Below are 25318 nucleotides of genomic sequence, written 5' to 3'. Positions count from 1 at the left end.
CAACCAGAAAGCCTGCACTGTTGCAAAGCCTTTCTGGGACCACTTCATTGTGCATTACGTTTTTCCTGAGCTCCTCCATAGGTACCAAGGTCCTGATTTTGAATCACGAACAATCGAAGAGCTGTGGGAGATTGTTCTCACTTTCTTAATTCTAGCAACGCCATATCATCCAAGAGGAAATCCTGTCGAGCGTTTTAACAGGACGCTACTCCAGATGTTTGGTACTCTGAGCATGCATGACAAAACTCACTGGCGTGACTTTGTTAAACCACTTGTACAAGCATACAACTGCATGAAGAATGAAGTCACCGGCTACACTCCATATTAACTAATGTTCGGGAGACAACGTAGACTACCAGTTGACATAGCCTTCAATCTACTTGTTAATGACCAGAATAAATTGCATTCACAGTATGTGCAAGACTTGAAGAGTCACCTGGAAGAAAGCTACAGGATAGTCACCCGGAACGCTCTCAAAACAGCTGAACGAAACATAGCCAGATTTGACAGGCATGTCACAGAGTCCACCCTTGACGTTGGTGACAGAGTTCTTGTGAGAAATGTTGAACTGAGAGGGAAACATAMGTTGGCTGATAAGTGGGAAACTGACATTTATTGTAGTCACTAAATGTGCATGATTAGCATGATCACTAACATTTGCTATTTCAATTGATGTTTATTGATAGGCACAGTCACTCACATTTGATTCCATSTCATAGTGGTTTATGTCAGTATTTGTGAATTGCTTTGTGTTTTTCTGTGGATTCATTTTTCATCATAGACAAGAGTTAACTGTTTTCCCTGACATGTCTGAAAGTGCTGAAGAGGCAAATAACACAAGGGATAATGTCCCTGTTGAACTTGCTCCAGTTGACTCGTTTGCTATTTCAATTGATCGATAACTGAGCAAGCCTAAATGTTAACAGCTTGTGCGTATGCTTGGTTCAGTATGAACACCCACAAAATCCTGTTTACAAAGGTACTCACCAAATCTTGGCGTCATTCTTTCCCTCAATCCCTTCACAGCACGTTTGTATAGATACGTTACATCAGACTGACAACTTACCTGAAGAACCTGAAACACCTGACAGTGAGACAAACCTAACTGGTCMAGTAGAGTTTCAGCTTAAACATACAGTACAATAGACTTAGATATCGGCCATATATCCTGCCTAGAGTTGGGTGCACCCTAGTAAACTCTATCTTAATCTGAGGGTCTCTCAGATCCTGACCTGTTTAACTAACAGGATCACACAATATATGGGTCTTGCTTCCCATAGTTACACATGCATTGGTTTTGTTGCTAAGCAACCAACCAGTCTATAGCTGCAGAATKGTTTCCTGCTCAGGCTTATAGCTGCAGAATYGTATAGATACAGTATCATCCTGCACTCTAAGCTCTCCACTCTCTCCCCTCTCAGCAGTAGCAGCAGGTGGCAGCGAGTACAGATCCTTGAGAGTCTTTCTTTACATTGTGTATCCCTCTGGCCTGAGCCGTCTTATCTGTTTGAATAAGATACGAAAAAAGACCCACTGGTGATAGGATTATTAGACCGGCTGCTATTACAGCAACACTGATTGCTATTTGCAACACYGCCAATAGTAGGTGAGAAATGTCACCTGTACTCGAGCCAATCGAATGACCTACATATAGTTTAAAAAGGTCACTCTGAGTCTCTGACCAGTGCCTCCTATCTTTGGCCCCAATACAAGCTCTGACAATGAAATAATGTGACAACTGTTATGTTTGATGATTGATAGGAGTTAGCGATGTGACAGCTCGTCGTCTTGTCAGTTGCCAAATGCTTTGTTTCTCGTTATCGTTTCTGGTCATGAGGTTAATTATGCAAAGTCAACCTACTGTATTCCCAGAGTTCATACAAGGCGAATCATGGATTGCAAAAGTAGTAAGATAATACATTGTATCTAGTACAAGGCTCAGTTCAAAAGGGGAAATAAAATCCTTCTGCATTGTGTCATCACTGAATAACAAAATAATACATTTCAAGTAATTCAAAAAGTTATTAGAGTAGCATTCATAATCACAAGAATTAATTAACTTGACCATATCACCTTAATTTAAAATGTAAACTTTTATTTGCCACTTGCATTGGACACAACAGGTGTAAAATGGTACAGTGAAATTCTTACCTTGAGAGCTCTTTTGTCACAATGTAGCAATACTACTACTACTACTAATAATAATAATAATAAAACATAAAATAAAAGTAAGAATAAAATCACACAACAATTACAATCAGAGTTAAAGAAACATGAGAATGCCAGTATATACAGGTCAGTGCCAGTACCTCATTCAATGTGCAGGGGTACTGGAGTGGTTGTATATACAAGTCGGTGCCAGTACCTTATTCAATGTGCAGGGGTGCTGGAGTGGTTGTATATACAGGTCAGTGTCAGTACCTTATTCAATGTGCAAGGGTACTGGAGTGGTTGTATATACAGGTCAGTGCCAGTACCTTATTCAATGTGCAGGGGTACTGGAGTGGTTGTATATACAGGTTAGTGCCAGTACCTTATTCAATGTGCAGGGGTACTGGAGTGGTACCAGACCTTTTCATGTCCAGGCGGTTTCGGAGTGACGATCTGCATTGCATTACAGGTTAGTACCAGTACCTTATTCAATGTGCAGGGGTTCTGGAGTGGTTGATTATACAGCGTAGTCAGAACCTTATTCAATGTCAGGGTCTGGAGTGTTGTATATACAGGTCAGTACCCAGACCTTATTCATCTACTGATACAGGGTTACTGCGGTGGTCTTATACGGTCTAGCAGTACCTTATTCAATGTCCAGGGGTACTGGAGTGGTTGTATATACAGGTCAGTACAGTACACCTTATTCAATGTCCAGGGTTCTGGAGTGGTTGTATATACAGGTCAGTACCTTAATTCAATGTCGCAGGGGTACTGGAGTGGTTGTATATACAGGTCAGTACCAGACTTATTCAATGTCCAGGGTTCTGGAGTGGTTGTATATACAGGTCAGTCCAGACCTTATCAATGTCCAGGGTTCTGGAGTGGTTGTATATACAGGTCAGTACCAGACCTTATTCATGTCCAGGGGTTCTGGAGTGGTTGTATATACAGGTCGTACCAGAACCTTATTCAATGTCCAGGGGTTCTGGAGTGGTTGTATATACAGGTCAGTACCTTATTCAATGTCCAGGGTACTGGAGTGGTTTGTATATACAGGTCAGTACCTTATTCAATGTCCAGGGGTACTGGAGTGGTTGTATAACAGGTCAGTACCTTATTCAATGTCCAGGGTTCTGGAGTGGTTGTATATACAGGTCAGTACAGAACCTTATTCAATGTCCAGGGGTTCTGGAGTGGTTGTATATACACGTCAGTACCAGAACTTATTCAATGTCCAGGGGTTCTGGAGTGGTTGATATATACAGGTCAGTACCAAGAACCTTATTCAATGTCCAGGGTTCTGGAGTGGTTGTATATACACAGGTCAGTACCAGAACCTTATTCAATGTCCAGGGGTTGGAGTGGTTGTTATATACAGGTCAGTACCAGCCAAACCTTATTCAATGTCCAGGGTGTTCTGGAGTGGTTGTATAAACAGGTCAGTACCATTATTCAATGTCCAGGGGTTCTGGTGGTTGTATTCGGTCGTGACCTTTCAATGTCCAGGGTTCTGGTGTTGTATATACAGTCAGTAACCAGAACCTTATTCAATGTCCAGGGGTTCTGGAGTGGTTGTATATACAGGTCAGTACCCGAACCTTATTCAATGTCCAGGGGTTCATTGGAGTGACGTTGATATATACGGTCAGTACAGAACTTATTCAATGTCCAGGGTTCTGGAGTGGTTGTATATACAGGTCAGTACCAGAACCTTATTCAATGTCCAGGGGTTCTGAGTGGTTGTATAACACATTCAGTACCAGTATCTTATTCAATGTCCAGGGTTCTGGAGTGGTTGTATATACAGGTCAGTACCAGAACCTTATTCAATGTCCAGGGGTTCTGGAGTGGTGTGTATATACAGGTCAGTACCAGTACCTTATTCAATGTCCAGGGGTTCTGGAGTGGTTGTATAACAGGTCAGTACCAGAACCTTATTCAATGTCCAGGGGTTCTGGAGTGGTTGTATATTACAGGTCAGTTACGCAGACCTTATTCAATGTCCAGGGGTTCTGGAGTGGTTGTATATACAGAGTCAGTTCAACCAGAACCTTATTCAATGTCCTGAAACATACCGTCTCGTCGTTTTCAACATAGTTCCTAGACATGGAGTCTCGTCGTTTCAACTAGTTCCTGACATAACGTCTCGTCGTTTCAACTAGTTCCGCGACATGACGTCTCGTCAGTTTCAACTAGTTCCTGAACATGACGTCTCGTCGTTTCAACTAAGCTTTACGCATAATCGTTTCGTCGTTTCAACTAGTTCCTGACATGTCGTTTCAACTAGTTCCTGACATGACGTCTCGTCGTTTCCAACTAGTTCCCGACATAACGTCTCGTCGTTTCAAATAGTCTGACAGAACGTCTCGTCGTTTCAACTAGTTCCTGATATAAGTCTCGCTGTTTCAACTAGTTTCCTGACATAAGTCTCGTCGTTTCAACTAGTTTCCCGACATGACGTCTCGTCGTTTCAACTAGTTCCCGACATAACGTCTTCGTCGTTTTCAACTAGTTCCCGACATAACGTCTCGTCGTTTCAACTAGTTCCTGCATAACGTCTCGTCGTTTCAACTAGTTCTGACATGTCGTTTTCAACTAGTTCTGACATGACGTCTCGTCGTTTCACTAGTCCTGACATAACGTCTCGTCGTTTCAACTAGTTCCTGACATAACGTCTCGTCGTTTCAACTGTTCCTGACATGACGTCTCGTCGTTTCAACTAGTTCCCGACATGTCGTTTCAACTAGTTCCCGACATAACGTCTCGTCGTTTCAACTAGTTCCTGACATGACGTCTCGTCGTTCTACAACTAGTTCCCGACATGTCGTTTCAACTAGTTCCCGACATAACGTCTCGTCGTTTCAACTAGTTCCGTGACATGACGTCTCGTCGTTTCAACTAGTTCCTGACATGACGTCTCCGTCGTTTCAACTAGTTCCTGACATAACGTCTCGTCGTTTCAACTAGTTCCTGACTAACGTCTCGTCGTTTCAACTAGTTCCTGACATGACGTCTCGTCGTTTCAACTAGTTCCTGACATGACGTCTCGTCGTTTCAACTAGTTCCTGACAGACGTAGAAAACTATAGTTACTAGTCTCGTCGTTTCAACTAGTTCCTGACATAACGTCTCGTCGTTTCAACTAGTTCCTGACAATAAACGTCTCTGTCGTTTCAACTAGTTCCTGACATAACGTCTCGTCGTTTCAACTAGTTCCTGATATAACGTCTCGTCGTTTCAAATAGTTCCTGACATGACGTCTCGTCGTTTCAACTAGTTCTGACATAACGTCTCGTCGTTTCAACTATTCCTGACATGACGTCTCGTCGTTTCACTATTATCCCGACATAACGTCTCGTCGTTTCAACTAGTTCCCGACTAACGTTCGTCGTTTCAACTAGTCCTGACATGTGTTTCAACTATTCCTGACATAACGTCTCGTCTTTCAAACTAGTTCCTTGAACATAACGTCTCGTCGTTTCAACTAGTTCCTGACATAACGTCTCGTCGTTTCAACTAGTTTCCGACATAACGTCTCGTCGTTTCAACTAGTTCCTGACATGTCGTTTCAACTAGTATACGTGCTACTAACGTCTCGTCGTTTCAACTAGTTCTGACATGACGTCTCGTCGTTTCAACTAGTTCCTGACATACGTCTCGTCGTTTCAACTAGTTCCTGACATACAGTCTCGTCGTTTCACCACTACGTCCTGACATTGACGTCTCGTCGTTTCAACTAGTTCCTGACATTAACGTCTCGTCGTTTCAACTATTCCCTGACATAAGTCTCGTCGTTTCAACTAGTTCCTGACATGACGTCTCGTCGTTTCAACTAGTTTCCTGACATGACGGTCTCGTCGTTTCAACTAGTTCCCGACATACACGTCTCGTCGTTTCAACTAGTTCCCGCAATAGGTCTCGTCGTTTTCAACTAGTTCCTGACATGACGTCTCGTCGTTTCAACTAGTTCCTGACATAACGTCTCGTCGTTTCAACTAGTTCGACATAAGTCTCGTCGTTTCAACTAGTTACCTGTACTGATACGTTTCGTCGTTTCAACTAGTTCCTGACATAATGTCTCGATATCGTTTCAACTAGTTCCTGACATAACGTCTCGTCGTTTCAACTAGTTCCTGACATAACGTCTCGTCGTTTCAACTATTCCTGACTAACGATACCTCGTCGTTTCAACTAGTTCCTGACATGACGTCTCGTCAGTTTCAACTAGTCTGGACATAACGTCTCGTCGTTTCAACTAGTTCCTGACATAACGTCTCGTCGTTTCAACTAGTCCTGACATAACGTCTCGTCGTTTCAACTAGTTCCTGACATAACGTCTCGTCGTTCAACTAGTTCCTGACATGTCGTTTCAACTTAGTTCCCGACATAACGTTTTCAACTAGTTCCTGGACATAACGTTTCAACTATTCCTGACATAACGTTTCAACTAGTTCCTGACATAACGTTTCAACTAGTTCCTGACATAACGTTTCAACTAGTTCCTGAATAACGTTTAGTTCCTGACATAACGTTTCAACTAGTTCCTGACATAACGTCTTGTTTTGAGGTGTTTGAACTGACCTCAAGTTGATGCTCAAATTCACCAGCTAACTAACAACTGTTACAATATATTTGAGACAAGTGCTCATTCTACACGTTTAAACATTGGAGACTAAATATAGTTTACATATCGTCAACAGTCTAAGCCAACCCTGTCAGTTTTGCCCCATAATTCCGCACGTATCGGCTGTGTTGCTAAACAACCAACCCTTCTATAAACCAACCCTTCATGTCCCCTTTGTTAAAGCATCAAATATATGACATATAACTTTTAAAATGTTTGTTACAAACTGACTTGTTCCTTTGGATGTACATACCTGCCATTGTTTGTTGAATAAAACCTGTTAAAGTATGTTTTGAATAAAAATAGTTTTATACGAGTAGAGATGACTCGTCTTTGTTTTTAACTTATGTGCTTACACATTCCAAAAAGGTGACCAATGTTAAATATATAGAAAATAAAATGTTCAACTCAGCTTCAAAACATATTTTAATAAGAAAAGAAGAAACAAATTAAAGTAAGCAGCATGACATTATTTCAACAGCAGCTCTTTTCCCAACGGTCAAATGAACTCCCATATTGGTACTTTATAAAAACCTACGACCACGTCGACCCCTCAACTGGTATGCTTTCACTTTCAGAATTACAAGTGTGTGGGCACGGGATGAATACTGTAAATAAAGATACTGTCTACACATTGCTATGAATGAATCCCAGCCTTAGTCTGTACATAACTATATAAAGGGAAAAATCTCAAACACTTAAAAAGACAAAGTGAAGTAATGACTGTTACCAACACAAAGAGACAGAGAACGAAATGAGACGTGTTACAGACATGTTCTCTTGGGTTGATCCTCTGTCTTGTCCTGAGCTTCTCTCTTGAGGGCCGACGGCTGGACCTGAGCTTCTACACTGTCCACGGTCTCCACCACACCACCCTACACACACACGCACACACACAATTAATTACCTGCTGAAGGCAAGCATCTTCAAATGAACTAATTCAGGAGATATTTGATCATTGAACAGCATATTCAGCTCTGTAGCTACAGTAACCTTAATAAAATGGCCTTTTCTATAATGAACCCATGTCCACTAAATAGAAGCACCATAACATTTCTACACTGACAGGGAGTTACAGCACCACCTTGTGGAGAGAAGACACCACTACATTAACATGGAGTTACAGCACCACCTTGTGGAGAGAAGACACCACTAGCCATTAACATGGGAGGTACAAGCACCACCTTGTAGAGAGAAGACACCACTACATAACATTACATTAACATGGAGTTACAGCACCACCTTGGGAGAGAAGACACCACTACATAACACTACATTAACATGGAGTTACAGCACCACCTTGTGGAGAGAAGACACCACTACCATAACACTACAATTAACATGGAGTTACAGCACCACCTTGTAGAGAGAAGACACCACTACATAACATTACATTAACATGGAGTTACAGCACCACCTTGTGGAGAGAAGACACCACTACATAACACTACATTAACATGGAGTTACAGCACCACCTTGTGGAGAGAAGACACCACTACATTAACATGGAGTTACAGCACCACCTTGTGGAGAGAAGACACCACTACATAAAACTACATTAACATGGAGTTACAGCACCACCTTGTGGAGAGAAGACACCACTACATAACATTACATTAACATGGAGTTACAGCACCACCTTGTGGAGAGAAGACACCACTACATATAGTCACTCAGTGTGTCTCCGGTCCACCTGTTAACATTACCTTGTTGTTCTGTACAGCGTGTTTCTCTGTCCACCTCTTGGCCTTCTCCAGATATACCTGCTTGCTGTACTTCAACTCTGATGACTGGCAGAGAAACAGACAACTCAGTGGGTGAGACGGATAACATCCCCACTCACCGAGGGGGGAGATGGGATACGGGGGAAAAACATTTCCAATTCACACATGCATTAACACACACTTGTACATGTGTGAAATAGGGCCCACCTAAAGTATGATTAATTATGAATTATACTGAACAAAAATATTTTAAAAATGGAACATGCAACAATTTCAAAGATTTTACTGAGTTACAGTTCAAATAAGGAAATCAGTCCATTGAAATAAATTCATTAGGTCCTCATCTATGGATTTCACATGACTGGGCAAAGGTGCTGCAATGGAAGGGCCGGGAGGGCATAGGCCCACCCTCTGGGGAGCCAGGCCCACCCTCTGGGGAGCCAGGCCCACCCTCTGGGGAGCCAGGCCCTTTATTGGCCTTTTATTGTCCAACAGCACAAGGTGCACCTGTGTAATGATCATACTGTTCTTGATATGCCACACCTGTCAGGTGGATATTTTCACTAACAGGGATGGAAACAAACGCACAACATTTGAGAGAACAAAGCTTTTTGTGCGCCTGGAAAACGTGTCATGAAACATGGGACAAACACTTAGAAAACTGTGTGAGGGCTACAGGTCCAACATCAACTCTGTGTGTGAGGTGGGCTACAGGACCAACATCACCTCTCTGTGTGTGAGGTGGGCTACAGGACCAACATCAACTCTGTGTGAGGTGGGCTACAGGACCAACATCAACTCTGTGTGAGGTGGGCTACAGGACCAACATCAACTCTGTGTGAGGTGGGCTATTGGTGATGTTAGGCTTGTGTGCGGCTGCTCGAACATGGAAACCCATTTCATGAAGCTCCCGACGAACAGTTCTTGTGCTGATGTTGCTGCCAGAGGCAGTTTGGAACTCGGTAGTGAGCCTTGCAACCGAGGACAGATGATTTTTACGCGCTTCAGCACTTGGCGGTCCCATTCTGTGAGCTTGTGTGGTCTACCACTTCGCGGCTGAGCCGTTGTTGCTCCTAGACGTTTCCACTTCACAGCAGCACTTACAGTTGACCGGGGCAGCTCTAGCAGGGCAGAAATGTGATGACCTTACTTGTTGGAAAGGTGGCATCCTATGATGGTGCCACGTTGAAAGTCACTGAGCTCTTCAGTAAGGCCATTCTACTGCCAATGTTTGTCTATGGAGATTGCATGGCTGTGTGCTCGATTTTATACCCCTTGACTAAAATAGCCGAAACCACTAATTTGAAGGGGTGTCCACATACTTTTGTAGAGTATATCAGCCATGGGGTCAGTCTGTCTTGTTTGAGTCGTTGTAGAGACAGAGAAGGAGCAACGTGTTACTCACTATGTCAGCCATAAGTGGGTCGTCAAGGTTGGGTTCAGCCATCAGCAGCTGTATGGAGGTGAGCACTGTGGAGATGTTCAGGGAAGGTTTCCACGCACCCTACACACACACACACACACACACACACACACAAGGGAAGAGGTGCTACACAGGGTGCAGAGGTTGGCTGTCCATATTGTATCTTGGGTGGTTACCGTGGGTGTTGGTGGGAGCGTATGTGTGTTTCCCTGGGTGTGGGTGTGTGTGTTACCCTGGGTGGTAGTTTGAGGGCGTCGTGACAGATGCGACCATTGTTGTCTATGTTGGGGTGGTAGATGGGGGTCAGGAACCTCATCTTAGGGGGCTCGAAGGGATACCTGGAGGGTTAGGAGAGAACTTAAGGGGCTCAAAGGGATACCTGGAGGGTTAGGAGAGAATCATCCCGATCATTGTACCTAAAACGTGTACTAGACCTGAATCTACTCAGAGGTGTGTGTGTGTTATGTCATCAGAGGTGTGTGTGTGTTTATGTCATCAGAGGTTTTGTGTGTTATGAGGTCACAGAGGTTGTTGTGTGGTATTATGTCATCAGAGGTTTGTGTGTTTATGTCATCAGAGGTGTGTGTGTGTTTATGTCATCAGAGGTGTGTGTGTGTTATGTCATCAGAGTGTGTGTGTGTGTTATGTCATCAGAGGTGTGTGTGTGTTATGTCATCCAGAGGTGTGTGTGGTTATGTCATCAGAGGTTGTGTGTTATGTCATCAGAGGTTTGTGTGTGTTATGTCATCAGAGGTGTGTGTGTGTTATGTCATCAGAGGTGTGTTGTTGTTATGTTATCAGAGGTTTTGTGTGTGTTATGTCATCAGAGGTTTGTGTGTGTTATGTCATCAGAGGTTGTGTGTGTTATGTCATCAGAGGTTTGTGTTGTTATGTCATCAGAGGTGTGTGTGTTATGTCATCAGAGAATGTGTGGGTTATGTCATCAGAGGTTTGTAGGCCTACTGTTAGGGACTAGGATTACTGTTTCTTGAAATAGATGTCATAAATCACAAGAGTAGGTGAAGGGGATTTTATTAATGTTTTCATTAAGTTCCATAACCTTACATGGACAGTCAAACCATTGCAGAATTACCGCGTTGGTGTGTTATGTCATCAGAGGGTGTGTGTGTTATTCATCAGAGGTTTGTGTGTGTTATGTCATCAGAGGTTTGTGTGTGTTATGTCATCAGAGGTTTGTGTGTGTTATGTCATCAGAGGTGTGTGTTATGTCATCAGAGGTGTGTGTGTGTTATGTCACATCATACCTGTCTGGAACTATGATCTCCAATGAGAAGACTCCTCCTTCAAACGGAGTCTCAGCTCCGCCCACTATTTCTACACAGGACAAGAGACAGTAACAACACCTATAGGCGTTCATATCTATATAAAACTACATCATTGATCACTACTATAATTTATGTTTATAATATACGGTATATATTATTGATCAACTCCAATAGGCTATCAATGGCGGCTGCATGAAAAAAGTTCCTTCAACACATATACTAGCACCCACCGAGAGGCTACATAACCGTACGGTTGACTGATCGATAAGTTGATTGATAGCTACTCACGGGCCCGGAGCTCGTCCATCTTCCCCTCGGTCTGCCAGCAAGTGATCCCCGGTGAAGGCTCCATGCTAAGCATCTGCAACTCGCGCTTCAGCCGTGAGGTCCTCTGCATTCTCTCGCTCTGAGACACACGGTGAAAGACATGTTTAACTAGTTAACCTTAACTAACTCGTTACTTAGCTAACTACAGACCAACCTTAGCTAGCTATATAACGTTACAGTAGCTAGCTAGAAGCTTTGTGTCAACTAACGTTACTTACGTTAGCCATGATGCTGGACACATTTGGGCTTACCTGGACAAAATACTATGTCGAGTTTCGCTTCAAATACACCTGTAGTCGACAGAAAGACGTAGCTAGTTAAGGAGTTTCTGAAGGGGCGTTTGACAGAATGTTTAGAATTTCCCTCCTCATACCTTACCGGAAATCCGGTGTGTGCATTGTGGGTGTTGTAGTTCATTGGTAGAATGTAGAAAACTTCTCAAATATAATTGTAAGCCATCTACCAGAGCTTCATCCAAATTATATAAAAAATTGACACTAAGTCAATATACATATATTCAGACTTATTTAAAACGTAAAACAGACAAAGTTGCTTAGGTTTATTATATCAAATTCAACTGGTATGAAGTACCACTGTATGAGTCATAATACCCATGAAACCTAGCAGTCAAACAAGGAAATGGTTCCAATCCTTTTTCCACCGTTACTTTTTTCCATAGAAACACTTAAAATAAAAAAAATAAAAAACATTCTCCTTCACCCAAATCCAGATAGCTGATGTTCTGAAACAGCTGCAAAACCTGGACCCTCTCTTTCTAAAATGATCTGTCGAAAATGTTGCAACCCCTATTATTAGCCTGTTCAACCTCTCTTTCCTATCCTCTGAAATCCCTAAAGATTGGACAGCTGCCGCGGTCATCCCCCTCTTCAAAGGGGGAGACACTCTAGACCCAAACTGTTATAGACCATTATCCATCCTGTCCTGCCTTTCTAAAGTCTTCGAAAGCCAAGTTAACAAACAGATCACCGACCATTTTGAATCCCACCGTACCTTCTCCACTATGCAATCTGGTTTCCGAGCTGGTCACGGTTGCACCTCAGCCACGTTCAAGGTCCTAAACCATATCATAACCGCCATCGATAAAAGACAGTACTGTGCAGCCGTCTTCATCGACCTGGCCAAGGCTTTCGACTCTGTCAATCACCGCATTCTTATCGGCAGACTCAACAGCCTTGGTTTCTCAAATGACTGCCTCGCCTGGTTCACCAACAACTTCTCAGATAGAGTTCAGTGCGTCAAATCGGAGGGCCTGTTGTCCGGATCTCTGGCAGTCTCTATGGGGGTGCCACAGGGTTCAATTCTCGGGCCGACTCTTTTCTTTTCTCTGTATATATCAATGATGTCGCTCTTGCCGCTGGTGATTCTTTGATCCACCTCTACGCAGACGACACCATCCTTTATAAATCTGGCCCTTCCTTGGACACTGTGTTAACTAACCTCCAAACAAGCTACAACACTCCTTCCGTGGCCTCCAACTACTTTTAAATGCTAGTAAAACTAAATGCATGCTCTTCAACCGATTGCTGCCTGCACCCTCCTGCCCGCTTAGCATCACTACTCTGGACGGTTCTGACTTAGAATATGTGGACAACCCCGTCGATGAGAATGGGGGCATGCTCGGTCCTCCTTTTCCTGCAGTCCACAATCATCTCCTTTGTCTTGATCACGTTGAGGGATAGGTTGTTGTCCTTTCACCACACAGTCAGGTCTCTGATCTCCTCCCTATAGACTGTCTCATCGTTGTCTATGATCAGGTCTACCACTGTTGTGTCATCAGCAAACTTAATGATGGTGTTGGAGTCGTGCCTGGCCGTGCAGTCATGAGTGAACAGGGAGTACAGGAGGGGGACCCCTGAGTGGCCCCCGTGTTGAGGATCATCGTGGCGGATGTGTTGTTACCTACCCTCACCACCTGGAGGCGGCCCGTCAGGAAGTCCAGGATCCAGTTGCAGAGGGAGGTGTTTAGTCCCAGGATCCTTAGCTTAGTGATGAGCTTTGAGGGCACTATGGTGTTGAACGCTGAGCTGTAGTCAATGAACAGCATTCTCACATAGGTGTTCCTTTTGTCCAGGTGTGAAAGGGCCGTGTGGAGTGCAATAGAGATTGCATCATCTGTGGATCTGTTGATGTGGTATGCAAATTGGGTCTCGGGTTTATGGGATAATGGTGTTGATGTGAGCCATTACCTGCCTTTCAAAGCACAAAGCACTTCATGGCTACAGACATAGTCATTTAGGCAAGTTACCTTAGTGTTCTTGGGCCCAGGGACTATGGTGGTCTGCTTGAAACATGTTGGTATTACAGACTCAGACAGGGAGAGGTTGAAAATGTCAATGAAGACACTTGCCAGTTGGTCAGTGCATGATCGGAGTACACGTCCGTCTGGCCCTGCGGCCTTGTGAATGATGACCTGTTAAAAAGTCTTACTCACGTCGGCTGAGGAGAGCCTGATCACACAGTTGTCCGGAACAGCTGATGCTCTCATGCATGTTTCAGTGTTACTTGCCTCGAAGCGAGCATAGAAGTTATTTAGCTCGTCTGGTAGGCTCGTAACACTGGGCAGCTCTCGGCTGTGCTTCCCTTTGTAGTCTATAATAGTTTGCAAGCCCTGCCACATCCGACGATCGTCGGAGCTGGTGTAGTACGATTCGATCTTATTGTTTATTGATTTGTCGGAGGGCATAGCGGGATTTCTTATAGGCTTCCGGGTTAGAGTCCCGCTCCTTGAAAGCGGCAGCTTTAACCGTTAGCTCAGTGCGAATGTTGCCTGTAATCCATGGCTTCTGGTTGGGGTATGTACGTACAGTCACTGTGGGGACAACGTACTTCGATGCACTTATTGATAAAGCCAATGACTGATGTGGTGTACTCCTCAATGCCATCGGAAGACTCCTGGAACATATTTCAGTCTGTGCTAGTGTAACAGTATAACTTTAAACCGTCCCCTCGCCCCGACACGGGCGCGAACCAGGGACCCTCTGCACACATCAACAACTGACACCCACGAAGCGTCGTTACCCATCGCTCCACAAAAGCCACGGCCCTTGCAGAGCAAGGGGAAACCCTACTTAAGTCTCAGAGCAAGTGACGTAACTGATTGAAATGCTAGTAGCGCGTACCCGCTAACTAGCTAGCCATTTCACATCCGTTACACTCACCCCCCTTTCAACCTCCTCCTTTTCCGCAGCAACCAGTGATCCGGGTCAACAGCATCAATGTAACAGTATAACTTTAAACCGTCCCCTCGCCCCGACACGGGCGCGAACCAGGGACCCTCTGCACACATCGACAACTGACACCCACGAAGCGTCGTTACCCATCGCTCCACAAAAGCCGCGGCCCTTGCAGAGCAAGGGGAAACCCTACTTAAGTCTCAGAGCAAGTGACGTAACTGATTGAAATGCTAGTAGCGCGTACCCGCTAACTAGCTAGCCATTTCACATCCGTTACACTAGCAAAACAGTCCTGTAGTTTAGCATCAGCGTCATCTGACCACTTTTTTATAGACTGAGTCACTGGTGCTTCCTGCTTTAATTTTTGCTTGAAAGCAGGTATCAGGAGGATAAAGTTATGGTCAGATTTGCCAATTGGAGGGCGAGGGAGAGCTTTGTATGCGTCTCTGTGTGTGGAGTAAAGGTGGTCCAGTTTTTTTCCCTCTGGTTGCACATTTAACATGCTGATAGAAATGAGGTAAAACATATTTAAGTTAATCCTTTTAAGGATTAGCCCCTTTTTTTCAATTTTCGACTAAAATGACATACCCAAATCTAACTGGCAAAAGCTCAGGCCCTGAAGCAAGGATATGCATATTCTTGGTACCATTTGAAAGGAAACACTTTAAAGTTTATGGAAATGTGAAAAGAATGTAGTAGAATATAACACAATAGATCTGGTAAAAAATAATACCAATATTTTTGTACCATCATCTTTGATATGCAAGAGAAAGGCCATAATGTATTATTCCAGCCCAGGTGCAATTTTGATGTTGGCCACTAGATGGCATCAGTGTATGTGTAAAGTTTTAGACTGATCCAATGAACCATTGTACTTCTGTTCAGAATTTTGTATCAAGACTGCCCAAATGTGCCTAATTTGTTTATTAATAACTTTTCATGTTCAAAATAGTGCACTCTCTTCAAACAATAGTATGGTATTATTTTCACTGTAATATCTACTGTAAATTGGACAGTGCAGTTAGATTAACAAGTATTTAAGCTTTCTGCCAATATCATATATGTCTATGTCCTGGGAAATGTTCTTGTTACTTACAACCTCATGCTAGTCACATTAGCCTACGTTAGCTCAACCGTCCCATGGAAGGGACACCGATCCTAAAGAAGTTTTAAGTTTCCCTGCATTAAAGTCGGCCGCCTCTGGATGAGCGTTTTCCTGTTTGCTTTGGGCGGTATACAGCTCATTGAGTGTGGTTTTAGTGGCAGCATCGGTTTGTGGTGGTTAATAAGACAGCTATGAAAAACATATAGGAAACTCTCTCGGTATACAGCTCATTGAGTGTGGTGTTAGTGGCAGCTTTGGTCTGTGGTGGTATGTAGACAGCTACGAAAAAATACAGATGAAAACATTCAAGGTAGATAGTGTGGTTTACAGCTTATCATGAGATACTCTACCTCAGGAGAGCAAAACCTTGAGACTTCCTTAGATATCGTGCACCAGCTGTCAAATGCATAGGCCCCCTCTCCGTATCTTACCAGAGGCTGCTGTTCTGTCCTGCTGATAGAGTGTGTAACCCGCCAGCTGTATGTTCTTAATGTCGTCGTTCAGCCACGACTCGTTGAATCATAAGATATTACATTAATTCCGGTAGATGGAAACGGCCCGATGTACTTGGGCCGATTCTGGGCAGTCATTAATTTTGATTCCGGGCCGATTCCAACACCCAATTCTGGGCCGATTCAATCAGTTCCGTGCCCTGGAAGATGGCCGCTTCTGGACCGATTCCTCATTGCTAGCTGGGCCCCCAGATCCCCCTCCAGGTTATGTCCCACCAACTCCTAAAACCAAAGTCTAAATCATTTAATACAGAGAAAAATGTAGTTTTTCTGTACACACTAGGTTCGGCTGATTGCACTTTTATCACGGTCCCTTAGCCGTGAGTGCACAATTATTCCCCTACTGAAAACAACATGAACTTTTTGAAAACAGAATCGAACGGAGGGGGGAAAAGGCTGTACCTTGCACTCTATTTTTTATTTGATTCGAGATATACTAATCATCTTAAGACCTTCCATCGAAGAGGTACTGACGAGCAAACTCCGAATATCAAACCAATATCCAAACTGAAAACAAATGTAATGCGGCGTTAGCTGGGGAGGGCTCATTAGGACGACTGAATGAACCGAATCCGTTTGTCCCCTTTTTTTTTTAAATGTATTGTTTATTGAATCAAGTATAAACACACACTTAAACATAATTTAATTCAAGATTTGACAAAAATATATATGTTCCTTCCCACTCAACTCTCGCTGCCCGACATTCGTCATACATTTTGGGCACCGGGCGTCCGTATAGCCTCTCCAGAAAACAACACGCGCTCAATTTAGATAAGCGAGCGCGCAGGCACGCACACCTTCAGGGTTGAGTTCATGGAACTGATATCTGCTCTTGTTTTTTAAAACACACACCTCTATGGATTCTTTCGATTTCGTTACCCGGAAACAAGGATCATATGTCATCATAACTAGTCGGGTTGCATGTGAAAATCATGTCCAGCTCCTACGTTTGGATTACATGATAATTTATTCTGACCCTTAAATCGATAGAAGTTTTATAGACAGAATTATCGTATTAGCGGACGGATTGTTGATCACTCTATAGAGATTTATTCTACTAGTCTACTTCCGGACAGACAGGTAGAGGACGATGGAAGACAGAGGCAGTGCCCCGCCAGATCTGATCAAGGTAAACTGAAGCCCTGATGACATGAATAGGAAACGCGTTCAGGTCCTACAAGTAGTGTTTCCGTTTAATAGGAATATATATAGAGAGATGGATTATGCTGCTTTTACGCATTTTGTCAGTTGTTTTTACTCCCAGCGAATGATTGATCAGTTTCAGAAAGAGACACTTTCACTTTTGCATTTACTTCTGCATGTGTGGTTTCATGCTCGCTACATAAAAGTTAATTCCCGGAAAAAGGAGACAGAATAGTTGTGGGCTTTACTGTGTTGTATTAGAAACAATATAACTTAAAATTGTAATATAAAAAAGTGTGTGTGTGTGTGTGTGTGTGTGTGTGTGTGTGTGTGTGTGTGTGTGTGTGTGTGTGTGTGTGTGTGTGTGTGTGTGTGTGTGTGTGTGTGTGGCGGACGCATGGAAGAACACAGTCATGTTCTCACTCCCCTAGCCCCGGCAGAAGGATGTCTGTTCCCTCCATCCCTCCTTCCTCCCTGCTCTACCTCCTCCCTCCTGGCATCCCCCTTCACAGAACGACCTGTGGCAGCTACCTGGAAGACTCCGTGAGTCAACACACACAAATATACACAACACACTTGTTGGCTAACAGCTCCATGTATGTATGTATGTATGTATATGCATGTATAGGTATATTTTAGTATATGTATGTATGTATGTATGTATGTATGTATGTATGTATGTATGTATATTATGTATGTATGTATGTATGTATGTATGTATGTATGTATGTATGTATGTTTACAGTGGAGGGAACAAGTATTTGATACACTGCCGATTTTGCAGGTTTTCTCTAACTTACAAGCATGTAGAGGTCTGTAATTTTTATCATAGGTACACTTCAACTGTGGAGAGACGGAATCTAAAACAAAAATCCAGAAAATCACATTGTATGATTTTAAGTAATTAATTTGCATTATTATTGCATGAATAAGTATTTGATCACCTACCAACCAGTAAGAATTCCGGCTCTCACAGACCTGTTTAGTTTTTCTTTAAGAAGCCCTCCTGTTCTCCCCATCATTACCTGTGATTAATGCACCTGTTTGAACTCGTTACCTGTATAACAGACACCTGTCCACACACTCAATCACAACTCAGACTCCATCTCCACATGCCAAGACCAGAGAGCTGTGTAAGGACATAGGGATAAATTGTAGACCTGCACAAGGCTGGGATGGCTACAGGACAATAGGCAAGCAGCTTGGTGAGAAGGCACAACTGTTGGCGCAATTATTTAGAAAATAGAAGAAATAGAAGAAGTTCAAGAATGATGGTCAATCACCCTCGGTCTGGGGCTCCATGCAAGATCTCCCATCGTGGGGCATCAATGATCATGAGGAAGGTGAGGGATCAGCCCAGAACTACACAGCAGGACCTGGTCAATGACCTGAAGAGAGCTGGGACCACAGTCTCAAAGAAAAACCATTAGTAACACACTACGCCGTCATGGATTAAAATCCTGCAGCGCACACAAGGTCCCCTGCTCAAGCAGGCGCATGTCCAGCGCCCGTATGAAGTTTGCCAAGACAATCTGGATGATCCAGGAGAGGATGGGAGAAGGTCATGTGGTCTGATGATTCAAAAATAGAGCTTTTTGGTCTAAACTCCACTCGCCGTGTTTGGAGGAAGAAGAAGGATGAGTACAACCCCAAGAACACCATCCCAACCGTGAAGCATGGAGGTGGAAACATCATTCTTTGGGGATGCTTTTCTGCAAGGGGCAGGAGACTGCACCGTATTGAGGGGAGGATGGATGGGGCCATGTATTGCGAGATCTTAGCCAACAACCTCTCTTCCCTCAGTAAGAGCATTGATGATGGGTCGTGGCTGGGTCTTCCAGCATGACAACGACCCGAAACACACACAGCCAGGGCAACTAAAGGGCGTGCCGTAAGAAGTATCTCAAGGTCCTGGAGTGGCCTAAGCCAGTCTCCAGAACTGAACCCAATAGAAAATCTTTGGAGGGAGCTGAAAGTCCGTATTGCCCCACTGACAGCCCCGAAACCTGAAGAATCTGGAGAAGGTCTGTATGGAGGAGTGGGCCAAAATCCCTGCTGCAGTGTGTGCAAACCTGGTCAAGAACTACAGGAAACGTATGATCTCTGTAATTGCAAACAAAGGATTCTGTACCAAATATTAAGTTCTGCTTTTCTGATGTATCAAATACTTATGTCATGCAATAAAATGCTAATTAATTACTTAAAAATCATACAATGTGATTTTCGGGATTTTTGTTTTAGATTCCGTCTCTCACAGTTGAAGTGTACCTATGATAAAAATTACAGACCTCTACATGCTTTGTAAGTAGGACAACCTGAAAAATCGGCAGTGTATCAAATACTTGTTCTCCCCACTGTATGTATGTATGTATGTATGTATGTATGTATGTATGTATGTATGTATGTATGTATGTATGTATGTATATTTGTATATGTGTGTGTATGTATGTATGTATGTATGTATGTATGTATGTATGTATATTTGTATGTATGTATGTATATTTGTATATGTGTATGTATGTATATATGTATGTATATATGTATGTATGTATGTATGTATGTATGTATGTATGTATGTATGTATGTATGTATGTATGTATGTATGTATGTATGTACAGTGCTGTGAAAAAGTATTTGCCCCCTTCAGGATTTCTTATTCTTTTGCACATTTGTCACATTTAAATGTTTCAGATCATTAAACAAATTTAAATATTACACAAAGATCACCCAAGTAAACACTAAATGCAGTTTTTAAGTGATGATTTTATTTATTAAGGGAAAAAAGCTATCTGAACCTTCATGGCCCTATGTGACAAGTAATTGCCCCCTAAACCTAATAACTGGTTGTTCCACCCTCACCAGCAACAACTGCAATCAAGCGTTTGTGATATCTGGCAATGAGTCTTTCACATCGCTGTGGAGGAATTTTGGCCCACTCTTCTTTGCAAAATTGTTTTAATTCAGCCACATTGGAGGGTTTTCGAGCATGAACCGCCTTTTTAAGGTCACGCCACAGCATCTCAATCAGATTAAAGTCCGGGCTTTGACTAGGCCACTCCAAAACCTTCACCTAGTTTTTTTGAAGCCATTCAGAGGTGGATTTGCTGGTGTGTTTTGGATCATTGTCCTGCTGCAGAACCCAAGTGGACTTGCTGGTGTGTTTTGGATCATTGTCCTGCTGCAGAACCCAAGTGGGCTTCAGCTTGAGGAATCCAGAAGGGGGCAAATACTTTTTCACAGCACTGTGTGTGTTGATGTGTTGTGGTGTGTGTGTGTGTTTGGTGTGTGTGTGTGTGTGTTGTGTGTGTGTGGTGTGTTTAGGTATAAACCCGTCTAAGGAGTGTGTGTGTGTGTGTGTGGTGTGTGTGTGTGTGTGTGTGTGTGTGTGTGTGTGTGTGTGTGGTGTTGTGTGTGTGGTGTTGTGTGTTGTGTGTTGTGTGTTAGGTATAAACCCATCTAAGGAGTGTGGTGTTGTGTGTGTGTGTGTGTGTGTGTGTGTGTGTGTGTTGTTGTGGTGTGTGTGTGTGTGTGTGTGTGTGTGTGTGTTGTGTTTGGTATAAACGCTAAGAGTGTGTGTGTGTGTGTGTTGTTTAGGTATAAACCCGTCTAAGGAGTGTTGTGTGTGTGTGTGTGTGTGTGTGTGTGTGCGTGTGTGTGTGTGTTTAGGTATAAACCCATCTAAGGTGTGTGTGTGTGTTGTGTGTGTGTGTGTGTGTGTGTGTGTGTGGGTGTGTGTGTGTGTGTGTGTGGTGTGTGTGTGTGTGTGTGTGTGTGAGTGTGGTGTGTGTGTGTGTGTGTGTGTGTGTTAGGTATAAACCCATCTAAGGAGTGTGTCTTGTGTGTGTGTGGTGTGTGTGTTGTGTTGTGTTGTGTGTTGTGTTGTGTGTGTGTGTGTGTGTTGTGTGTGTTAGGTATAAACCCATCATAAGGAGTGTGTGTGTGTGTGTGTGTTGTGTGTGTGTTATGTGTGTGTGTGTGTGTTGTGTGTGTGTGTGTGTGTGTGTGTGTGTGTGTGTGTGTGTGTGTGTGTGTGTGTGTGTGTTGTGGTGTGTTTAGGTATAAACCCATCTAAGGAGTGTGTGTGTGTGTGTGTGTGTGTGTTTAGGTATAAACCCGTCTAAGGAGTGTTGTGTGTGTGGTGTGTGTTAGGTATAAACCCATCTAAGGAGTGTGTGTTGTGTGTGTGTGTGTGTGTGTGTGTGTGTGTGTGTTTAGGTATAAACCCGTCTAAGAGAGTGTGTGTGTGTGTAGTTGTGTGTGTGTTTAGGTATAAACCCGTCTCTGTGGGATAAGGAGTGTGTGTGTGTGTTTAGGTATAAACCCGTCTCTGTGGGATAAGGAGGATGTGTGTGTGTTTAGGTATCAACCCGTCTCTGTGGGATAAGGAGTGTGTGTGTGTGTTTAGGTATCAACCCGTCTCTGTGGGATAAGGAGATGTGTGTGTGTTTAGGTATCAAACCCGTCTCTGTGGGATAAGGAGGATGTGTTGTGGTTTAGGTATAAACCGTCTCTGTGGGATAAGGAGGATGTGGTGTGTTTAGGTATAAACCGTACTCTGTGGGATAAGAGGATGTGTGTGTGTTAGTATCAACCCGTCTCTGTGGGATAAGGAGGATGTGTGTGTGTTTAGGTATAAACCCGTCTCTGTGGATAAGGAGGATGTGTGTGTGTTTAGGTATCAACCCGTCTCTGTGGGATAAGGAGGATGTGTGATGTGTTTAGGTATCAACCCGTCTCTGTGGGATAAGAGGATGTGGTCCACTGGCTGCACTGGGCTCAGAGAATATTCTCTTCCTCAGAAACTGAGAGAGGACGGTTTGAAGATGAACGGCAGAGCTCTCTTGCCTCCTCACAAGGAAGACTTCAGACGTCGCTGTCCCGACTCAGGTACGCCACTGCCCCCCAGTGACAGCTCCTCTCTCTCTGTTTCTAGGTACGCCACTGGGTGGGAGCTCTCTCTCTCTGTTTCTAGGTACGCCACTGGGGGGAGCTCCTCTCTCTCTGTTTCTAGGTACGCCACTGGGGGGAGCTCCTCTCTCTCTGTTTCTAGTACGCCACTGGGGGGAGCTCCTCTCTCTCTGTTTCTAGGTCAGCCACTGGGGGGGAAGCTCCTCTCTCTCTGTTTCCAGGTACGCCACTGGGGGGAGCTTCTCTCTCTCTGTTTCCAGGTACGCCACTGGGGGAGCGTCCTCTCTCTCTGTTTCCAGTACGCCACTGGGGGGAGCTCCCTCTCTCTGTTTCAGGTACGCCACTGGGGGAGCTTCCTCTCTCTCTGTTTCTAGGTACGCCACTGGGGGAGCTCCTCTCTCTCTGTTGTCCAGGTACGCCACTGGGGGAGCTCCTCTCTCTCTGTTTCTAGGTAGCCACTGGGGGAGCTCCTCTCTCTCTGTTGTCCAGGTACGCCACTGGGGGAGCTCCTCTCTCTCTGTTTCTAGGTTACGCCACTGGGGGGAGCTCCTCTCTCTCTGTTTCCAGGTGATGTACTGTACGAGCTCCTCTCTCTCTGTGTCCAGGTTGGATGTACTGCTACTGAGCTCCGCTCTCTCTCTGTTTCCAGGTGATGTACTCGTACGAGCTCCTCTCTGTCTCTTGTTTCCAGGTGATGTACTGTACGAGCTCCTCTCTCTTCTGTTTCCAGTGTGCATTGTACTGTACGAGCTCCTCTCTCTCTGTTTCCAGGTGATGTACTGTACGAGCTCCTCTCTCCTGTTTCCAGTGATGTACTGTACGAGCTCCTTCTCTCTGTTTCAGTGATGTACTGTACGAGCTCCTCTCTCTCTGTTCCAGGTGATGTACTGTACGAGCTCCTCTCTCTCTGTTTCCAGGTGATGTACTGTACGAGCTCCTCCTCTCTCTGTTTCCAGGTGATGTACTGTACGAGCTCCTCTCTCTCTGTTTCCAGGTGATGTACTGTACGAGCTCCTTCTCTTCTGTTTCCAGGTGATGACTGTACGAGCTCCTCTCTTCTGTTCCAGGTGATGTACTGTACAGTCCGCTCTCTCTGTTCTAGGTGATGTATTCTACGAGCTCCTCTTCTCTGTTTCTCAGGGTGATGTACTGTACGAGCTCTCTCTCTCCTGTTTCCAGGTGATGTACTGTACGAGCTCCTCTCTCTCTGTTTCCAGGTGATGTAACTGTACGAGCTCCTCTCTCTCTGTTCCAGGTGAGTTTACCTCTCTGAGCTCCTCTCTCTCTGTTTCAGGTGATGTACTGTACGAGCTCCTCTCTCTCTGTTTCCAGGTGATGTTTACTTGTACGAGCTCCTCTCTCTCTGTTTCCAGGTGATTTTACCTCTCTGAGCTCCTCTCTCTCTGTTTTCAGGTGATGTATGTAGAGCTCCTCTCTCTCTGTTTCCAGAGTGATGTACTGTACGAGCTCCTCATCTCTCTGTTTCCAGGTGATGTACTGTCAGCTCCCTCTCTCTGTTTTCCAGGTGTATGTACTGTCTGAGCTCCTCTCTCTCTGTTTCCAAGCGTGATGTATCTGTACGAGCTCCTCTCTCTCTGTTTCCAGGTGATTACTGTACGAGCTCTCTCTCTCTGTTTCCAGGTGTTTACTCTCGATGCTCCTCTCTCTCTGTTTCCAGGTGATGTACTCTACGAGCTCCTTCTCTCTGTTTCCAGGTGATGTACTGTACGAGCTCCTTCTCTCTCTGTTTCCAGGTGATGTACTGTACGAGCTCTCTCTCTCGTGTTCCAGGTGATGTACTGCTACGAGCTCCTTCTCTCTGTTTCAGAGTGATATTATACGACAGCTCCTCTCTCTCTGTTTCCAGGTGATGTACTGTACGAGCTCCCTTCTCTCTGTTTTCCAGGTGATTACTGTACGAGCTCCTCTCTCTCTGTTTCCAGGTGATGTACTGTACGAGCTCCTCTCTCTCTGTTTCCAGGTGATGTACTGTACGAGCTCCTCTCTCTCTGTTTCCAGGTGATGTACTCTACGAGCTCCTCTCTCTCTGTTTTTCAGGTGATGTACTGTACGAGCTCCTCTCTCTCGTTTCCAGGTGATGGTACTGTACGAGCTCCTCTCTCTCTGTTTCCAGGATGTTACTGTACGAGCGTCCTCATCTCTCTGTTCTTTTCCAGGTGATTACTGTACGAGCTCCTCTCTCTCTGTTTTCCAGGTGATTAAGCCGTACGAGCTGCTCCTCTCTCTCTGTTTCCAGGTGATTGTACTGTACGAGGCTCCTCTCTCTCTGTTTCCAGGTGATGTACTGTACGAGCTCCTCTCTCTCTGTTTCCAGGTGATGTACTGTACGAGCTCCTCTCTCTCTGTTTCCAGGTGATGTACTGTACGAGCTCCTCTCGTCTCTGTTTCCAGGTTGATGTACGTGTACGACGCCCTACAGTGTGTGGAAGCAGCAAAGAAGAGATGTCTCCACAGGCCACACAACTCCACCATCCTGACCCTCACCCAGCCCCCGCTCAGTCTCACCAAACTCCTCCCTACTAAACACACCCAGCCACCCCAAACCAATGGAAGCCAAGGTGCCCAACCCCTAGGAGCCAATGGATCAAACAAGTGAGTATGAGGTCCTTTCTAACCAAAGTAGCCTGAGTGAATCCCCACATCTACTTTTCAGGAGAGAAGATGAATGTTTCCCTTAAAACGAAACGTTATGACTCTAACTACTGTTGCTCGAAGGAGGGAAACAGCGGTACAACAACACTATGGGTGGTCACACTCTCGCCACTTCGACTGAAGGATCTAGTGTCACGCCTGAAAAAGCCAATGGAAATCCGGGCCTCGCTGTAAGCCCCGCCTTCCACAGTGCATAAGCATGAGGGTTGAATTTATTCCTTCTATTTAATAGCCGCACTTCACCGG

At 44.4% G+C, this 25318-nt stretch overlaps 1 protein-coding gene and 1 long non-coding RNA gene across 2 annotated transcripts; one reads left to right on the top strand and one right to left on the bottom strand.

The window, feature by feature from the left end:
• Positions 1-7185: 7185 nt before the first annotated feature.
• ube2t (ubiquitin-conjugating enzyme E2T (putative)) lies at positions 7186-11927 on the bottom strand. The gene is made up of 7 exons (XM_024142026.2): positions 11789-11927; positions 11499-11616; positions 11190-11259; positions 10157-10262; positions 9907-10005; positions 8484-8567; positions 7186-7652 (listed from the first exon to the last, which is right to left on the bottom strand). Exons 2-7 carry the CDS (start codon positions 11605-11607, stop codon positions 7542-7544), a joined length of 579 nt encoding a protein of 192 aa, XP_023997794.1. The 5' UTR covers positions 11608-11616; positions 11789-11927; the 3' UTR covers positions 7186-7541.
• A 5972-nt stretch (positions 11928-17899) lies between these two features.
• LOC112074958 (uncharacterized) lies at positions 17900-25002 on the top strand. The gene is made up of 4 exons (XR_011477185.1): positions 17900-18034; positions 22214-22378; positions 24773-24797; positions 24840-25002. It is a non-coding gene; the product is annotated as an uncharacterized lncRNA (long non-coding RNA).
• The last annotated feature ends 316 nt before the right edge of the window (positions 25003-25318 follow it).

Source organism: Salvelinus sp. IW2-2015, unplaced genomic scaffold, assembly GCF_002910315.2.
Source record: "Salvelinus sp. IW2-2015 unplaced genomic scaffold, ASM291031v2 Un_scaffold2902, whole genome shotgun sequence".
Taxonomy (NCBI): Eukaryota; Metazoa; Chordata; class Actinopteri; order Salmoniformes; family Salmonidae; genus Salvelinus; species Salvelinus sp. IW2-2015.
Note: the sequence above shows the minus strand (reverse complement) of the source record. Positions and strands in the feature narration are given on the sequence as shown.